This window comes from Rhopalosiphum maidis, chromosome 3 (genome assembly GCF_003676215.2).
Source record: "Rhopalosiphum maidis isolate BTI-1 chromosome 3, ASM367621v3, whole genome shotgun sequence".
In the NCBI taxonomy this organism is placed as follows: Eukaryota; Metazoa; Arthropoda; class Insecta; order Hemiptera; family Aphididae; genus Rhopalosiphum; species Rhopalosiphum maidis.
Window position 1 is genome coordinate 60,995,058 of NC_040879.1, and position 18,855 is coordinate 61,013,912.

Below are 18,855 nucleotides of genomic sequence, written 5' to 3' on the forward strand. Positions count from 1 at the left end.
TTAGTATGTCACATTATGTACAATATTTTATAAAAAAAAAAATAATATACAACTATTAAAAATAAAATAATAGGTATATAATTATATATATATATATATATAATATACATTATATCTAAATTATTATGGTAGTTGCCATCACAATGAAACACGACGATCGCCGATCAAATAATTTATGACAAAATATTTTACATAGGTTTTAATTATTTTCGAAATGTATAATATTTTTTTTTTTTCTTTATTATTAAAATACACAATCTGTACCTCGTTGGTACAACAAGAGTATTAGCTAAAAAGTATAAAATAACATGAATAGCTTGATAAAAGCAGCCACCCAGTGATGACACTTATAAATTGAGGTTATACAATATAAGTTTTCTCATAGATACATTTATATTTATTTATTGATTTTTTTTTTTTTTTAGTATTATGATATTAAGTCAGCATATCTCTGCACCAGTTGCGTTTTAATCTCCTAGGAAGATTTCCCGGAATAACAATTGATGAGAGTGTTTTAACTAAAGGATTTGAATGAGTTGCAAGCTTGTTATGAAATCTTTTATAATAAGTAGCTGCTTCTTCTTTAATAGTTTTAATTTTTAGGTCTGTGTGGAGAGTATGATTTGAAACATAAGGGGGGGAGTTTGTTAATTTTCTTAATGTTATATTTTGAAAAGTCTGAATACGATTTGTATTTGATTTTTTTGCATTTCCCCACAGTTGGATACCATAGGTCCAAATGGGTTTAATGAGGGATTTATATATTAGTAGTTTAATATTAAGGTTGGTGTGTTTGTTATTGACTAGTAAGGATTTAAGCATACGAAGTCGGAGATTTAGTTGGAGTCTTTTAACACGTGTATGTTGGGCCCATGTTAGTCTACGGTCAAGGGTTAAGCCAAGATACTTAACTGTTGAAGTGGACGGAATTTGTGTACCATAGAGAGTGACTGGCGGGCAGTGTCCTAGCTTGAGGGTAAAAGTAGTGTGGTAGATTTGGTTTGATTTACCTTAATCCTCCAATTATTGTACCAGGTTTCCATAAGGGAAAGATGATTTTGTAGATTAAGCGAAGTTACAATGGGGTTTTGATTTATAGATATGATAAGTTATCATCTGCATAGTCTGCCACAATGGTGTCATCGGAGGTTGGTTGATCAGAAGCATATAAGTTATATAGTAATGGGGAAAGGATACCCCCTTGTGGAACACCAGCTCTGATGTTTGCTATGTTAGAGTATGCAGATTTAAAATGGACTTGGAAATAACGATCAGTTAGATATGATTTAAGTAGCGTGAAGTATGTTGGGGGCAGAAAGGTCTTTACCTTGTAAAGCAGCCCTTCATGCCATACACGGTCAAAGGCCTATTGAATGTCAAGGAATACACAAGAACAATACATTTTTTTTTCAAGTGCGAAAGAAACCGAGTCAACTAGCCTATGTACTTGATGGATTGTTGAATGGTATGCGCGAAAACCAAATTGATAATTAGGTAATATATTTTTTTCACTAATTATGGGAAGTATGCGGTTCAGTATTAGTCTTTCTAGCACTTTTCCGAGAAAAGGTAATAGACTAATTGGTCTATATGACGTTACCAGGTCAGGGGGCTTGTTTGGTTTTGGGAACAGTATGATTTTAGAGAACTTCCATAAAAGTGGAAAGTATGACAATCTGAGTATGGCATTATATATATATGTGTTAGTAATACGATTGCGCGTTTAGGAAGGCATCTGGCTACTTCAGCCGTTATTAGATCATAACCCAAAGCCTTCCTAAGAGTGTGCTTTTGAATTGCAAATTTGATATCACTCGGTGAAAAATGTTTAATAGGGGAAGCTAGAGGTAAAGGCATATCAAGACCACTAAGAATCATACCAGAGTTGACAGGTAAAATATCATGGTGAGGTTGAAAAACATTAAAGAGGTGATTTTTAAAAAGTTCTGCTTTCTCTGTGTCAGACACAGTGAGACTCCCATCAGATTTTTTGAGAGGTGGCGTGGTTATTTTAAAATGTAGTGCTTGCTTGGACGCTTTCCAAAGGCTACTGTTATTTGTAGATAATTTTCTCAGAAAATGTTCGTAGTTAAGATTTTTGATTTTTGCTAAGACATTTTTAAGATGATTTCCTAAGTGATTAGGATATGTCGTATTCGGAATTTAAAGATTTTCGCACTTCGTGTTGGCGTAAGGGGAGATTCGAATTTATCGTAATAAGCAAAGAATGTGAACGCGATAACGGACGATATCGTTATGGATTCGATACATTTGTCATTATATAATATGGCGTTTTTATGAAAATTCATCATTCGCAAACATGGACGCTAACGGTGAAGTACTCGGAGAACTGGTTAAAGCCAAAGAAAACATTAAACGAAAATATTCAGCATTAAAACACGGAAAAGCCGATATTCATTCACTAGTATCAGATACATTAAGCCCAATTATCGAACCATTGAACGAACTAAAAAATTATAAGTCTTTACAAGTTCCATCTACTCAAGTCTCACATACTCAGGATGCAGATGGTTATCAAGATTTTGAAATCACTGACTGGTTTAAATCTTATGATATAGACAAAACATACGGGCCTAAAACACAAACAAACGGTAACATGTATTTGGGAAAAAAAAATTAAGCTTGTCGATAATACATTGACTATTGAAGACTCGTCTTATCCGATAACACCAGGACTAAGAAATTTAATATTTTCGAAATCTCCGAAATTATACACCAACAACAATTTAAAAACTTATAAATCTATATTAAATCAAACATCGGCTCACTTAACAGCAGACGGAAAGAAGATTAAAAAGGTGGGAATAAATACACAGATATAATTCAAAATCTGTTTCCATCTGGGAGTGGACTATCTGTGAAACTACAAAAACATAATTTAGTGTACTGGAACGACCCCAACGAATTAGTCATTCGTTTGCGATTACTTTTAGCTTCTAAAGCTGCTGGTAATACAGGTGTTTCTAATGAAATACTTTCAATTTTTGAAGAATTGCGCGAAGCAGGCTTAATAAAACGCATACCAAATGTCTAAACGAGATATAGCGAATGAACTACATAAACCTGCTAGAAAAAATTATACAAGACGTATAGTTAATGTTTACGGGAAAAATGATCTATGACAAGCCGATCTGGTCGAAATGATACCGTATTCGAAGAAAAATAAAGGTTACAAATATATTCTATGTGTCATAGACTGTTTTACGAAATTTGCGTGGGCCATAGCATTAAAATCAAAAACCGCTAAAGAAGTTTCAAATGCAATGTCTAAAATACTTTTCAAACGCTCACCAAAACTATTACAGGTCGACAATGGTAAAGAATTTTACAATTCTACATTTGATGCGTTGATGGAGAAGCACAACATACAAAAGTATTCAACGTATAGCATCATGAAAGCTTGTATAGTAGAACATTTCAACCGTACATTAAAAGAAAAAATGTATAGAGAGTTTACAGCACGAGGATCGCACAAATGGATTTCTAATCTACCGTCGTTGATCAACGAATATAATAATTCAAAACATAGAACAAAAGGCATGACACCAGTGTAAGCTGATACAAATCCAACATCTGAGATGATAAAGCAACGTAAAATTATAAATGGAAATATTAAATTTAAAGTTGGTGATAACGTTCGTATCAGTACGCAAAAAGGTGTGTTTACAAAAGGCTATTTGCCGAGCTGGTCTACATAAATATTTAAAATTGTTAAAAGAAACCAGACGTTGCCCACTACTTATCACTTGCAAGATTATACCGGTAAACCGATCAACGGTTGCTTTTATTCCGAAGAACTATTGAAAACAAATTATCCAAACGACTATTTAGTTGAGAAAATTATTCGTAGGAAGGGGAAACAAATTTTTGTTAAATGGCTTGGTTTTGATAGAACTCACAATAGTTGGATAAATATACATGATATTAGAAAATAATCTCAGTTGAACAGCAGACATGAACGTATTTGGTAGTACTCAGTCTAATGAATCAAATAAAATTGTTTCAAATCTCGAACATTCGATCAAATCGTATTCGAATAAACTCGACGAAATTGAACATTTAGTGGAATCAAGTTACAAATTCAAGAGGAACAAACTGAAAAGTTAGAATTAACGTGTATAGAAATTACACAGCATATGATAAGAGGCGGAATATCATTACAATACATCAAAGACAGTATAGACGATATTAAAAAAATAATTCCTGCCATACTAAGTCGTCTCAATACTATTGAAACTTATTATAAAGACAAGTCATAATGTTTTCGGCCATCTTGGACATGCAATGCGTACTTGGAGTCAACAATATATACATTATAAGAGATGTCTATAATGGACACGGAAACATGGGCGACTCAACACTGGGTTTTTAAAAATTCAAAATGTATGCAAGACAACAAAAGTCGAAAGACTAATAAGTGGCTGGAACCCAATTATCATCAACTATCTATAGATTACGGTGATGTCGAATATGAAGAACTAAGTAGAATATTGAATTCATTAAAGTTCAACTGCATTTATGTCAAAGGAGAACAGAAAAAACAAGTTCTTATGGAGTATATACCACACGTAGCACTCATCAACATTGAAGACTTGGGCTGCCCTCGATTGGATCAAATATGTGATGACGAAACTTTACCTCGCTGTATTTTTCATATGGACTATAATCCTAAACAATGTACATTTTATAAAGTATTTGCTATGAAAAAATGGTTTGTAAATAATTCTTAAAATTTTTATACATTTTTATTTATTTATTTATTTTTTTCAATTTAAATAAATATCATATTTTATTTTTAACAAAGAGTTTTATGTTTATGCCTAACCTTTACAAAAAAAAAAAAAAAAATATATATATATAGTATTAACACTACATTTCAAATATACATAATGACTAATATTCGTTCTCAGCCATCATTTCAGCCAACTCTATATCTCTATAAAAATTTAAAAATATTAGAAAAAAAAAAATTTAAATAATTTAATTTTAAAACTTACCATGTTCTATAATGTCCGTGGACTAGAGTATGCACTTTATCTTCAAGTACGACCCTCTTATCATCATAATTGTTGTATGTAATTTTGTTGGTTTTAATTGTTGTCAATTGGTGATTGAACGAACGTATAGATATATTTGGTCGCCTATTCACAATCGAGTCCATACCTTCAACCAAACATCGTTTGTGATCTTCAAATGTCATATGATTCTTGACAACATGTCCTCTGATGCCCTTCGCCCTGATTTCTTCTTTCGAAGAATCAATCTCATTGATCTTAAACGAGTAAGATTTTGAACGAAGCGCACAAAACTCTGTCATTGGTCTCATCTGAAAATAGTCCCGGAATTTTTTTTCTTTCAGCAATATAACAGGGATGATCTCTTGGTAAATTCGCCGTGTCCATGCGATCAAGTAAAATTGGGTTATTTTCCATATCTTCATAGAAATCGTCGGTTTCGATCAAATACACTAGTGAATCTATAAAAATTAATTTATTAAGAAATTAAGTTGGTTATAAAATAGATTATTAATTCACCTGTATCAGTGTACACGAGTGATATTTTTTCTCCATAGTACCTCTTCATGACATTGTAATGATAGTCATACATAAGTGTCTTGCTTATATCCAGAACTGCGAGTTCTGTGTTGAATCATTTTATAATTTTTAAGATTAAGAATATAAATGTGTGTATAATACATACCTATATATATAGGTTTATCGAATTTTATGATTTTATTCTCCAATGTTATTGCACTCAAGTTTTCGTTATATGCCGTTGCGTTTTTAAATGTTGTTTTGTTTATAAGTTTCCGTAATCTATCATCACTCGATACCAATTCTACTTTTATCCTACGACGAACCTATTCCATAGTCTTTCCTGTAAAGTACAACATTAATATAAAATCTTTATCGCGCTAAATTTATATATACCAAAAATTGCATTGTTCATAAGCTTAAAGAAATCCTTCTCGAAATCATTCAAAGCTCTCTTCCTCATCTCCGTATTTAATTTAATGTATTCGGCTAGCCATGCTGACTGATTGAATTGTATTACTCTATGCACCTATATAAAAGAAAAGTAATGTAGAAATGTGAAAATATTTAAATAAAATTAAAAATTACTTTGTTAACTATTAATCCGTTTTTAATGGCTTGCTGTAGACTGCAATAATGAACAATATAATTATTTTTCGACTCGAAAGTAGCTATTAATTTTGTCACTTTTGACCCTACAGGTACGCCGTTTTGAGGTAAGAAAGGTAGATCGTTATGCAAGTCATGCAATTCTTCCGGATACGTCACGTCAACTTCATATATTCGACCAATAGGAGAGGTAACGGTTAAATCAAAAAGACCTTTCAAGTTCGGTTCAACCCACTTGAAACCACCATATGGCATGTATTGAGACATTGCCCATCCGTACAAATTATTACCTAAAACATAGTTAATATTAAAAGGAATTAACTTAAAATATTTTCTACTCACAGTCCTGATATACCAGCCACGATTTTGGTTTTGTTGGGTCAAAATTAGGTGCCTTATAATTATTGGCTTTGGCATACCGCATACTCGCCTGAACTAATCCTCCACGTATACCTACAGAAAAAAAATATATTCATTCATTTATTTATTTATTTATTTATTTATTTTTTTTTTTTTAATATTCACCATTTTCAAACATTAACAACATATCGTAGTCAGTCAACAATTCCAACTTTATAGCAGTTTGCTTTAGCATAGCGTCAAAGCTATAGACACGAGCGGTAAAGTAGTATGCCGGGTCTAAGTTGTAGGCTTGCCATGCACACATCACGAAAATTTTCGAAAACGTCCGCCAGTAAAAGTACATCAATTTTCAAATACAAATCAGAATAATCACCAAGTGTTCGACATCCAAAGTGTTCCCAGACCTCGGTCGCAAACTGATATTCACTATCGTTAATGTTTTTTTCCGTCAATGAGCTATAAAAGTCTTCAATCGGTGGTAAAGTTGTTTGCTCAAGCATGGACCAGTCATCTGTATATTCATAGGGGTATACCCCCTTTCGGGTAACCAGTGACATATCATCGACAGAAAAATGCTTAGATGCTTCACGGAATTTCGAAAAATCTAGCGTCAAAAGATTTTTAGCTAAATTTTCCAACTTTGTCGCCATAAACCTACACGTATCTACAAATCGTATGGTAAACGTTTTACTAATATATTTTGAAAATGTTATACATTTTTCCTCGCTATAAGGAATGACTTTTATTGTTTTTGCATCATATCCCAATTCAGTAACTATAAAATGTGCATCGTAATTAGTTAAATTATGAAAAAAACATGGAATGAATTTAGGCTGCTGTAAACTAATATTACATTTAGAACATAATGTCTGCCTAAATTTTCCGGACTGGTGACAATGATCACGGACTTTCTCATTTTTATTAAGACTACATTTACAAAGATTACACTGATTATTTTCATTATGCCTACGTGTATCTTCGTCACTCATACATATAGGGACATTGGTCTTTAATAACTCTTCAATTTTTAAACCTACTTCCACAATATTATTAACAAAATGTCTAGCTACCTTCTCTCGACTACCACTACCACGATAAATAACCGGTGTTATTGGTATATTAAACTCCTCAAGCAGCTCTAACGGTACATCATCGGACACCTTGACTACAAAACCATAACTCATAGGTTTATGCCTATGTATAATTGTCGTATTCTCACCCCTGCGCTCATCGGTTTTTATTAGGAGTGCTTCGAAATCGGCGTAAATAGTAAATGGGTGGCGTTGTGCATTTCCCCACGCTTTAAATTTAAGCATTGTATCAACTTCGGGCATAATGGGGAGAATAGGTTTATATGATCCGCAAATAAGTTTATGCTGTTGGAGAGCTAACCGTCCGCTTAACTTATGTTTTAAATTTTGATTATCAAATGATGTAAAGCATCGTTTACAATAATAAACCGAATGTCCGTGTAATATAGTTTGTGAACGAATAAAACGTGAAAAATTTGAAATATATAGATAGTGGCTTTTTTCACCGTCACTGTATAAAATTATATTGAAATGGTTGGCCTTTTCATCATCTACTACTTTTATCGGCTATACATGACTACGTTCTAAAGATATTTTTTTAACTCCGCAAACGTTAACTGACACCCCCAGGTTATTTTTTTTTCAAAAATTTTAACCTCACTCCATGACGTTGGGAATGTTAGCCCGAAAAAATTATATTTTTGTTCGTGTTGATAATAATTTTCACCTACGCGATGTTTATTTGGGCCTGTTACGTGTTTTGCCAGAATGGCCCATTTAAAACAATAATTATCATTATTTTGTGGGTTGATTGTTGCCCGCTTATTAATTAAAGAAGGAGGAAGCTTTATATAGGATGAACCAGCGTAATTGACAGTTTCTTCGTTAAAAGAACTATTATCCTGTGTATTATTAGTATTGTTATCGGTATTAGTATTGTTATCGGTATTAATATTGTTATCGGTATTAATATTGTTATCGGTATTAGTATTATTATCAATATTTCTAATCGGGATTTGAATGTTTGTAGTATCGCCCATGGGTGTGTATTTGTAAACGGATAAAAGAAGACCGTCAATTTTTTCTAATGAAAAACCACTACCTTTCCCTTTATAAATCTCCTCTTCATCGAGTAAAGTAGCGAACGCCTCATCTATTAAAAGATTTATATCGGAATCTATAAAGATTGGCCTAGCCGATATCTTAAAAGACCTATTTTGCGAAGAGTTATCTAAATTTGGTTGGTTGTAAGTAGCTTCTAGTTTCAAATTGAATTTAATTGGTGATATGGCAACAATTGATTTTAATAAATCAACAAGTTCTATTTTTAACGAATGGAAAAAAGAAATATAATTTTCAAAATTGTTTAGATTTTTGGTGTAATACCATACGATTTTTCAATTATGTGCCGATTTAACCTCGATAAAACCCGATGAGTTAGTCATATCCATACGAGCCTTTTCCGATTTTATACGTGACCTGACGCTTTCTACATGTACACGTTTACCTCCTAACATATATATAAAAAAAAAAATTAATCAATCCCACATATACACGTATATAGAAAAAATCTTTACATATACACAATATATTATTAATATTAGAAATTAAAATAAGTTTCTAGGGTTCCGCAAAAACAGCTAATGAGAAATTTTTTATTAATCTTTTTTTTACTCAAAAACTAAAATATTAAATCATACGTGCATAATTCGAGAATAATAAAAAAATTGGACATTTCAAATAGCATAAAAATATATTATAAAATATTTTGAAAATGTCATCATATCTATAGTAAATACTTATTTTATTGAATAATTTCATGTCTCTTTAGTCATTAAATTTTTAATTAAAATCAAAAACCTAAAATCGATCTTTCCGAAAATTGGTTTATTTTATTATAACGATATGTATATCAAACAAATTGCTCGATGTACCTACATGCAGGTTACATTAAACATTACTCACCATTAGATAACGATAAAACGTAAAAAACGAATATTATAATATAATTTACCTAAAAAAAAAAAAAAAAGTTATACAGTAGCAGTTTATTAATATTAACAGTTTATATTTTAAACGGAAAAATATATAATAATCTAATAAATAGCCAATGTTGTTATTGTTACACATAAATCTAAAGTTTAATTTACGAAACAACCTATACCTACTTATTGAATTGCTATTCATGTGGTAGATTACGATAAATAAACGATTGTGTCCTATTCATACTGACGTACAGTACACAAAATATGTACACTATATAATACAGTGTATAACATTTTTGATTTCATGAAAACTTGTGTGAACAATGAACGTACATAGCGGACGAAAGGGGTTCGAATATTTTTGTACCGTGGCGATTATAAAGGAGGATTCGTATAAGCAACAATTGTCGGTCGTATGTTTATCGTCTACCCAAATACTGACAGACAAACCATACTAATAAATAATAATGAATAATAATATAATATATAAGCAGTTAAAACGTGTTTATGTTCTTTATGCACTACTACATGTGTATATATTATATAAATAACTACCGCGCGTGCGCCTAATCTAATGATAATATAGCTGTAATAAAATATTCATTCGAACAATTTCAATTTTCGACTTAGAAGAGACTGATTAAATGCACGCAATTCTGCATTCCGTGGCTCCGCAACCCTAATTCTATAATTTATAATTTATACGATAAAAATTAGTTCAATTGTATTTATACAATCACGAATCTCATTAAGTTTGGCGTAATTAACTAGTAATTATACCGCAATTGGTCTATTTAATTAGAGCGTTAAGACATACATTATTTCAAATAATGTATTTACGATTATGAAAATGTTTTTATCAGATATAACATATAAAGTAATTAAAAACTTATTAAAAAGCAGAATATTTTTTGGAGTGCTTAAATATAAAATTCAAATTTTGGATATATATATATATCCAATATATAATTTAGTATATAGGTATATACATATAAAGGCTGATTCTTTCATCACACGAACTACTCATTATTTCAAAAAGTATTTATGTTTTCGAAAACATTTTATTACATAGTTTTAAGTTGTTAAAAATAACAACGTTTTTATTAAAAAATTATATTTGTAAATATTTTTTATCCTTATATTTGTTTAGGTTTTTTACTTTTTTGAATGACAACATAGTTTTAATATCATATTCCAAAGTAGAATATTTTTCTGAATATTGTAATACATAAAAATCGAATTTAGGGCTAGTAGTTTATTAGTTATACGTATTTAAAGTTAGACAAGTGAAGTAGTGGACAAAGATTTTGCGGGGTTACCCCGTACCGCTACAACTTTAAATACTAGTCTTATAACTAAGGAACTGATTTTATTGTAGATACATATTTTTATTGGAATGAGATATTTTAAATCTGGTAAAAATGTGTACGACTTAGTCCATTTTAATTGAACTAAACCCAAATTTATTTTACATATTTTTACGTATTTAGGTATAATTACATATTATTACATATTGGATTAATAAGTACATATTTTAGTAATTTTTGATTTTTTATTGATTTTTGACGACTTTTAACATCATCTGCTTTGTCTATGACAACAAGAAATGTAATTTTTAATAGAGATATTTTAATAGTAAAAATTCATCAAGTATCTCTGGAAATTGAATACACCTTCGGATATACGAGTAGTGTATAAGAATTATGCCTCTATCACATCTGTTACGTGAAACGGTATTTTAACCAATACAATAGTATAAAAAACCGTCCAATTTTTTTATTAGCAAACCTATATAACAAAATGTTGTTTCTCATTGCTTAGCTTCGGAATAATACTCATGATTTTATGTACCAACATCATTTTTCTTACTTTCATTTAATATTAGTAATTATAAAATATTTCTTTTTTTTGTAATTTTCAACACTAATAGATACATTTTTCCAATATTTACTTATTTTGGATTTTTTATTTCTTTTTTTAAGAAAAATTGATACATAAATTCATTCTTTTTATTACAATAAAATCCGTTCCCTACTTATAACTAATAAACTACTCGCTCTAAATTCGATTATTATGTATCAAAATACTCAAAAAAATATTCGGCTTTGGAATATGAAATTAAAACTCTATGTTGTCATTTAACACGTTGACTGCCACAAGCCCGCCGGCGACCCAAGTGATGTCTTTTATTGTGAAGCTATTTGGGTCGCCGGCGACCTAAATCATATTATTAATGTGACGCCACTTGGGTCGCCGGCTGCCAAATTTAACATCAACATTAATTGTATCTAATTCTTTACGGCTTGGAGAGAATAATTTTTAGATAGTACCATGGCGTAGACAAGACGATTTTGATCATTTTAAAAAAAAAAAACAATAAAATCCTTCAACTTTAATACATTTATATTTTATACAAAAAAATGTAATATTTGAATATATAAGTGTAGTAAACAGTAGTATAAAACGTTAAAATTAAAATTAAAAAAAACAAAGAGGTACCCTGTGTAAATTGATAAAAAAAAATTCACTTTATATTACTTAAAAATAAAATTGTATACAAAAACGTAACAAAATTTTATTCATACATTTTGTTTTTTTAAATGGTTTTGAAAACATTGTATGCAAACCGATGGTTTCGATGGGCAAAGACTGCAAAAGGTTGTTACTTTCTTAGCCTTGTTCAAAGCTTCCCTAGAAATAATATATTAAAAATTTATATTAATTTAAAAAAAAATTATTTTGAACTCACTTGTATCCTAGTTCATTCGAAAATTTTGTATAGCATTCAATACACCTTTTTCTTTTTTTTCTGTTTCTTGAACATTTTTCTTCTGTCTCTTCGAGTTTATGTTTTAATATTTGTCGTCTTTGAAATCTATTTTCAAGAGGTTGTTCAGAATTTGAAACACGTAAAGATGTAGGTTTTAATTCAAGGAGTTTATCTACAAGCACTTCACGAAATTTATGTATAGTGAGTTTATTTCGAAAATTTTGTTCATTATACATAATTTGAGCATTTACTACAAATGTATTTAAAATTATCTCAGTTGCTACCTTGTGATACCACCGAACACTCTTTCTCATAGGAGTGCAGTACGACGCTAACTGATCCGATAAATCTATTCCTGCTTTTCCAGCATTATAGAATAATATGATATCTGGTTTTAATATATCTTCTTGATTCCTATTTTTCTTCCCTGTGTTTGTCATATTTAATTGATGTCGCGTTGAAAGTAAGTGAATGTCACGTTTATCTTTAAATTTAGATACTACAATACCAGAATTATTTTCCAGACCAACAAATTCCCCTTTTTTCAATTTTTTTTCAATCACTGTTTTTGGTAAAAAACGTCTATTTTTTCTAAGAGTTCCAACCAAATGAGTGTCTTGCCTTAAAAGTGTTTCCGCTAGTGGAACAGACGTATAAAAATTATCAGTGACAATAGTACGTCCTTCGTTCAGATAATTTTCACACAAAGAAGTTACTATTGTTTCACTCAACGCTTCTCCGGGTTTTGATTGTTTTCCTTCGTATATAATAATTTTATACGTGTATCCATTAGTCCCACATACTTTGAAAAATTTTACGCCATATTTATGTGTTTTATTTGGGATATACTGCCGAAATTTGAGTCTGCCTCGAAAAGGTATCATAGATTCATCTACCGCGATTATTTCTCCAGGTTTATTTATATTTTTTACTAAATCATTTGCCATATTAAGTAATTTTCTTACTTTGTATAGGCGATCGGTTTTGTCAGCAGTCTCATTGTCCTCAAAATGCCAAAACCTAAGAATGAGTTCAAATTTATTCCGACTCATAATTTTTGGTGCAACACCATTTTTATAACGTTCAGCTTTGCTCCAATAGTCAGCTATTGAAGTCATTTTTACGAGTCCCATCCACATCAAAAGTCCCATAAATTTTTCCATATCATTTTTGTTTATTAGTTGCCAAAATGAAAATCTACTACCACGTGTAATTGTTTGAGTATTTAAAAATTGTTGAGCGTTTCTATTTGTTTCAATGACCATTAACTCAATTATATTGTCAGTTAAAAACAATTTAAAATAATCCATAGGTCCAATATCTTCGTCTAAAATGATTAATGGCCCCGAATTTCCCGTAAAGTTAAAATTTTTTTGATTAGTACCTGTTACTGTATTCCAATTTGATTGGCTATTGTTAGATATTGGTAAAATTTGATTCTCTATTTGATCCTCATCATCTGACGACTCTTGAGAATCGCTATTATTTTCATTTTCAACACAATATATCGGATCACTATCATTATCGTCAAAACTGTCACTAGAAAAATTGTCAGAATCATCTAATGCATTATTAATCATGCGTTCATCCATTATGATATTATGTTAACAATTGTTACGTAAAATAAAGCAAAAATTATAATAAAATTCAGAACTTGATAATCACGAGAAGTTCACACTTCTTATTCCAGACGAATACTAAAAGATAATTAACATATAAACGTGTAAAATAAATATTATTATTATCTTAACCAATAAAAAACAAATTATTGTATCTAATTCTAGCACGAGACAGCGGGCGACCCAAGTGGCTTGTACGAAATATTACATTTTTGGCAGGCCGCTTGCCAGCCGGCGACCCAAGACTTTTTTTTTTTTCATAATATTATCTACGATTAACTGATTCTAAATATATCAATTTTATTAAAATCTAACAACTGGATCTATTTTTATACATGTAAACATTATCGACATACGATGTAAAAATAGTATAGCCTGACACGCGCTGATACGACTTGGGTCGCCGGCGGGCTTGTGGCAGTCAACGTGTTAATAATTAAAAATACTAAAAAATATAATTTTTAAATAAAAACGTTGTTTTGTAACAACTTGAAACTAAAAAGAAAAATATTTTGAAAAACATTAATACTTTTTGAAATTATGAGTGGTTCATGATAAAAGAATCACCTTTTATATTGTATATATATGATTTGTGCGCTGTGCATCCCGAGATGTTGCACGCTAAAGGTGCGATTCCTATGCACGCGTCTAGAGACGCGCGGCTGACGCGGCGCGATTTGAATTTTAGCCGCGCGGTCATTTATTTAGCCGCGCGATCTAATATTAATTCCTATGTACGCGTCAGGAGACGCGCGGCTAAAACACTACGGGACTAGAATTACGCACGTACACGTAGTTGTGTCAAGTCCTCTATTTGAAACGGTTGTACTTGTATACTCATAAAAACGTGTTTTAAAATATTACAATTTTACTAGTTTAACCATGTCCTTAACGAAAAAACAAAAATTGATCTTAAAACTACTTCTTTTACAACAAGTAGAAGAAGAACAAGCTATCATAAAATACGTTGTATCAAAAAATAAAAATGAAGTGCATGAAATGTACTTAGCCAGGGAAGCTGAGGGATTTTTCAGTGTCCTGATTGAAAAACATTTATGGCGAGACGAAACCAAATTCAGGGAATTTTTTAGATTAAGTTGGGATCAATTTAATTATGTATTGAACCTAGTTGAGGAAGACATAAAAACCAACCCAAGCATCAAAATTAGAAAACCAATATCTGCTGCTGAAAAACTAGCAGTCACGTTGAGGTAATGTATAACATAATAATATATGTTTGTAGTATAATTTATATTTTATAGTACCTATACCTAGGTAATACAAATTTTAAATAATGTGTATAAAAACATTTTTATTCTTAATAAATTGTGTATAACTTCTCGTTTAATAAAAAATAATAACGCAGTATAAAAATGAACTTTTAAAAATGCCAATACATCATAATAAATATTTTTACAAATAAACATAAATAAAATCAAACATAGTTTTTAAATTGTAAAGATATAATAAAACAAAAAAATTATAATAATAGTAATGAATGATATTACTTTTTCGAACCCCGAATATTATTGTTGTAAAAATATATTTAAAATAAACGAAAAATTCATCCTTTAATAGAATTAATAAATATAAATGTAACTGTATAATAAACCATAAAATAAAAATAGATACCTACTTATTGAAACAACAAATCAAAATACCTTATCATATTTTCCTTATTCGTACTGTCTATCGTCGTACTGAAGTAATTCATAATTATTATCACCGAGCGATTGAGTCCAATTTCCAGGTTGACAATCATTAGTCTCTGGAAAAACATATTGACTTGGACGATCTATGTTGAAAATCCTGAGTTTGACGATGATTGTATGCTAGGATTTGGAGATGAAAATAAGCTACTTGTTGACTGAATATTTCTATTTGATGTCGATGTAGTGCTGTTATTTTCTATTTCCAAATCCGTAATTATGTTGAACACTTCTTTTTTGGCTTTTATTTTCAAATGTTGAGGAAACGATTTTACTGTTAATGCCATTGTTTTAAAAAATGAATCAATGGGATCATCATCTTCCTCAACTTTGTTAATGGCGTTTATAATTTGTTGTCTTTCTTCATTACTTTTTTTGAACAATGACACTAACTCTTCATTTTGTTTTAGTTTTTTAGTAGGCCTTTTTTCTTTTAATAATTTTGTTTTTTTTGTATTCAAATTATTTTCAAGTTCAGTTTCCTGAACTGTAGTGTTTTCTGTTGCAGACTTCTGTGAAACATCGTTTTCATCACTTGAATTGTTTTCATCGTCAACAGTTACTTCTAAGTAGCTATCTTCTTCTTCACTATTGTTCATTTCAACCGTAGAATTAAAATTAGTCAGTCCCCTTCAAAATATAATAAATGAACAAAAAATAGTTAGTTCTGTGTTATTTATAATAGATATTTAGTACAAATTATAAAATTGTGAGAAAAAAAATAATTGTACATTTTTAAAGCATATTTGTATTAAATTAAGCGCATAGCCGCATAGGTGCATTAGTTTCGAACCATAATTATTATTAATGGGCAATTTCTATAACTGTAAGATGAATTGGTTTTTAGGTACAATGTATTTAATATATTATTACTCACGTTCGTTCGTAAGAACATACGTCCATAAACGATAGTGTATCTGCCAAGGCCCATTTTGTTTGTTTATTTTTTGTCGATGATCCCGTCCCTAGTTTCCTACTCCTTTTATGTTTATTATACGTATCTTTCATACTTTTCCATCTCTTTTTACAATCATCAACTGAAATAATAATAATTATTCATTTAAATATTACAGTTCATAAAACTATACAGAAATTAAAAATATATTATTACTATTATTATATTATATCTACATGCCAAAATAAAATAAATATCCAATTTATGTCGGATCAACATAGGTCTAATTTTAAATAAAATATTAATATTGTATAATTTGTGCTTCGACAATACCATACACGCACCAACAAGTTTGTCGACAGGTCGGTGGTTGGCATATTGACGCTTCGCGAGCACGTATCAATCTGTCTGTGCGACCGATAAATCGTTCCGTGTATGGGGGGGCCCTTTATTTGCAACCAGTTTTAATTATTTTAATACTACTGTAGCAGAAATATCGGATTTTATTATAAATAAAATATATTATATATTATAAATTTTAAAAAATGTATTTAACATGTTACGTTTTTTTTTCTTAGATATATGGCAACGGGAGAATCGCTCAGGTCATTGTCTTTTTCATTCAGAATTTCTCAAAGTTACATTACACGTATAATACAATTAGTCTTAAAGAGTTTAAGTACTCGTCTAACACCAGTCTTATTAAAACCTCCATTAAAAGAAGATTTAGTACGTATTGCTCATGACTTTTGGAACAAGTGGAATTTTCCAAATTGTGTTGGTGCCATAGACGGGAAACACATCCGCATATTTTCGCCAAAGAAGAGCGGAAGCTTATATTTTAACTACAAAGATTTTTTTTCCATTGTTCTTCTTGCGATTGTGGACGCTAATTGTAAATTTATATTTGTGGACATTGGGTCCTATGGTAAAGAAGGGGACAGTGGAATTTTTAATAAATCTAGTATCTCTAAAACAATTTTAACCGGTGAATATTTTCCTTCCCCTGAAAAACTGCCAGATTCCAATGTATCTTTACCGTGTGTACATATTGGGGACGAGGCATTTCGCCTAGACCGACATATGATGCGTCCTTATTCTAGGATTGAGGCTAGAAAAGATTATCAAAAGACCGTATTCAACTACAGACTTTCCTGGGCGAGAAGAACTACGGAGAATAGTTTCGGGCTTCTAAGCCAAATTTTCAGAGTATTCTATACACCAATATCTCTAAAAACGGAAACGGTAGATAATTTAGTCTTGACTGCATGTTGCCTTCACAATTTACTTCGCGATCGTTACTTGGAGAATACGAACAACTATTATTATAACTTCGATGATAACAAACCTCAACCATCTGAAAATATGATGTCATTGGCAAGAGCAGGAGGATATGCAAAGTTTGAGGGTTTTTTCGTGAGGGACGAATTTAAAAAATTTTTCAACAGTCCACAGGGAGCTGTTCCGTGGCAAAATCATCAATCTAATAGATTAGAATAGATATTCCAGTTCCACAATAACATATTCTTTTAGTTATACTTAGCCACGCAGTTGATATATAAATAATATGAAAATAACATCTATTTATAAATGTACTTTTTTTTCATAATGTAATGTTAACATAAATAACTATTATTCAGTGTATGTTGTACGTAAGTAATAATAACTAAAAATAAATAAATACTTGTGCTTACTTTATTTTTCTTGAATGTTGTAATTTACAACTTGTAAATTGTTCTATTAAATTGTATTAAAATCGTAAATTAATAAAATACAGATTCCAGTGTTGAGTTCAAACACAAAATAAATATCTAGCTAAAATATATCAAATGACTTACTATATTATAATAAATATAATACGATATTATGTGTACATGTACCTTTTCATTTAAGTTAATATGATAATATGAAGATAGAATATTTTATTTTAATTTAGGTTATTATCTACCTACATGTTAATAATTCAAATTTTATAGACACTAACTAGATACCTATTACTCTACGGTCTACACTGACAGGTACGCAACAAATTAACAATTAATTTTGAAATTTCATTAATATGTTGAATAGGTATACTACTTACCACTTTTATTATTCAGTTATTTGATTTAAGCTTCCATACATTGTCCCTTATTTGTTGATCCTTGTAATTGGCATTTTTTAAGTCATACAAACATGGATGTTCTCTTACAGATTCAGCCAATAGTATGTCTTCTTCTATTGTGAATGACACTTTTGAAGACATTTTGTGTCACACAGTGTTAACGAAATGTCGAACTTTGAAAATTAAAATATGAATAGCCGCGCGGCTCGTGCGAT

The 18,855-nt window shown here is 30.4% G+C and overlaps 1 protein-coding gene and 4 pseudogenes across 1 annotated transcript; all 5 read right to left on the reverse strand.

The window, feature by feature from the left end:
- Positions 1-5,014: 5,014 nt before the first annotated feature.
- Positions 5,015-5,628, reverse strand: LOC113558041 (annotated as a pseudogene).
- Positions 5,629-5,881: 253 nt separating this feature from the next.
- On the reverse strand, positions 5,882-7,084 carry LOC113558631 (annotated as a pseudogene).
- Positions 7,085-7,112: 28 nt separating this feature from the next.
- LOC113558042 lies at positions 7,113-9,075 on the reverse strand (annotated as a pseudogene).
- Positions 9,076-12,485: 3,410 nt separating this feature from the next.
- Positions 12,486-13,905, reverse strand: LOC113558043 (piggyBac transposable element-derived protein 4-like). Its single transcript, XM_026963567.1, has 2 exons — positions 12,565-13,905; positions 12,486-12,494 (listed from the first exon to the last, which is right to left on the reverse strand). The coding sequence occupies exons 1-2, from the start codon at positions 13,903-13,905 to the stop codon at positions 12,486-12,488; spliced, it is 1,350 nt and encodes a 449-aa protein (XP_026819368.1).
- A 1,703-nt stretch (positions 13,906-15,608) lies between these two features.
- LOC113559038 lies at positions 15,609-18,781 on the reverse strand (annotated as a pseudogene).
- Positions 18,782-18,855: the final 74 nt, after the last annotated feature.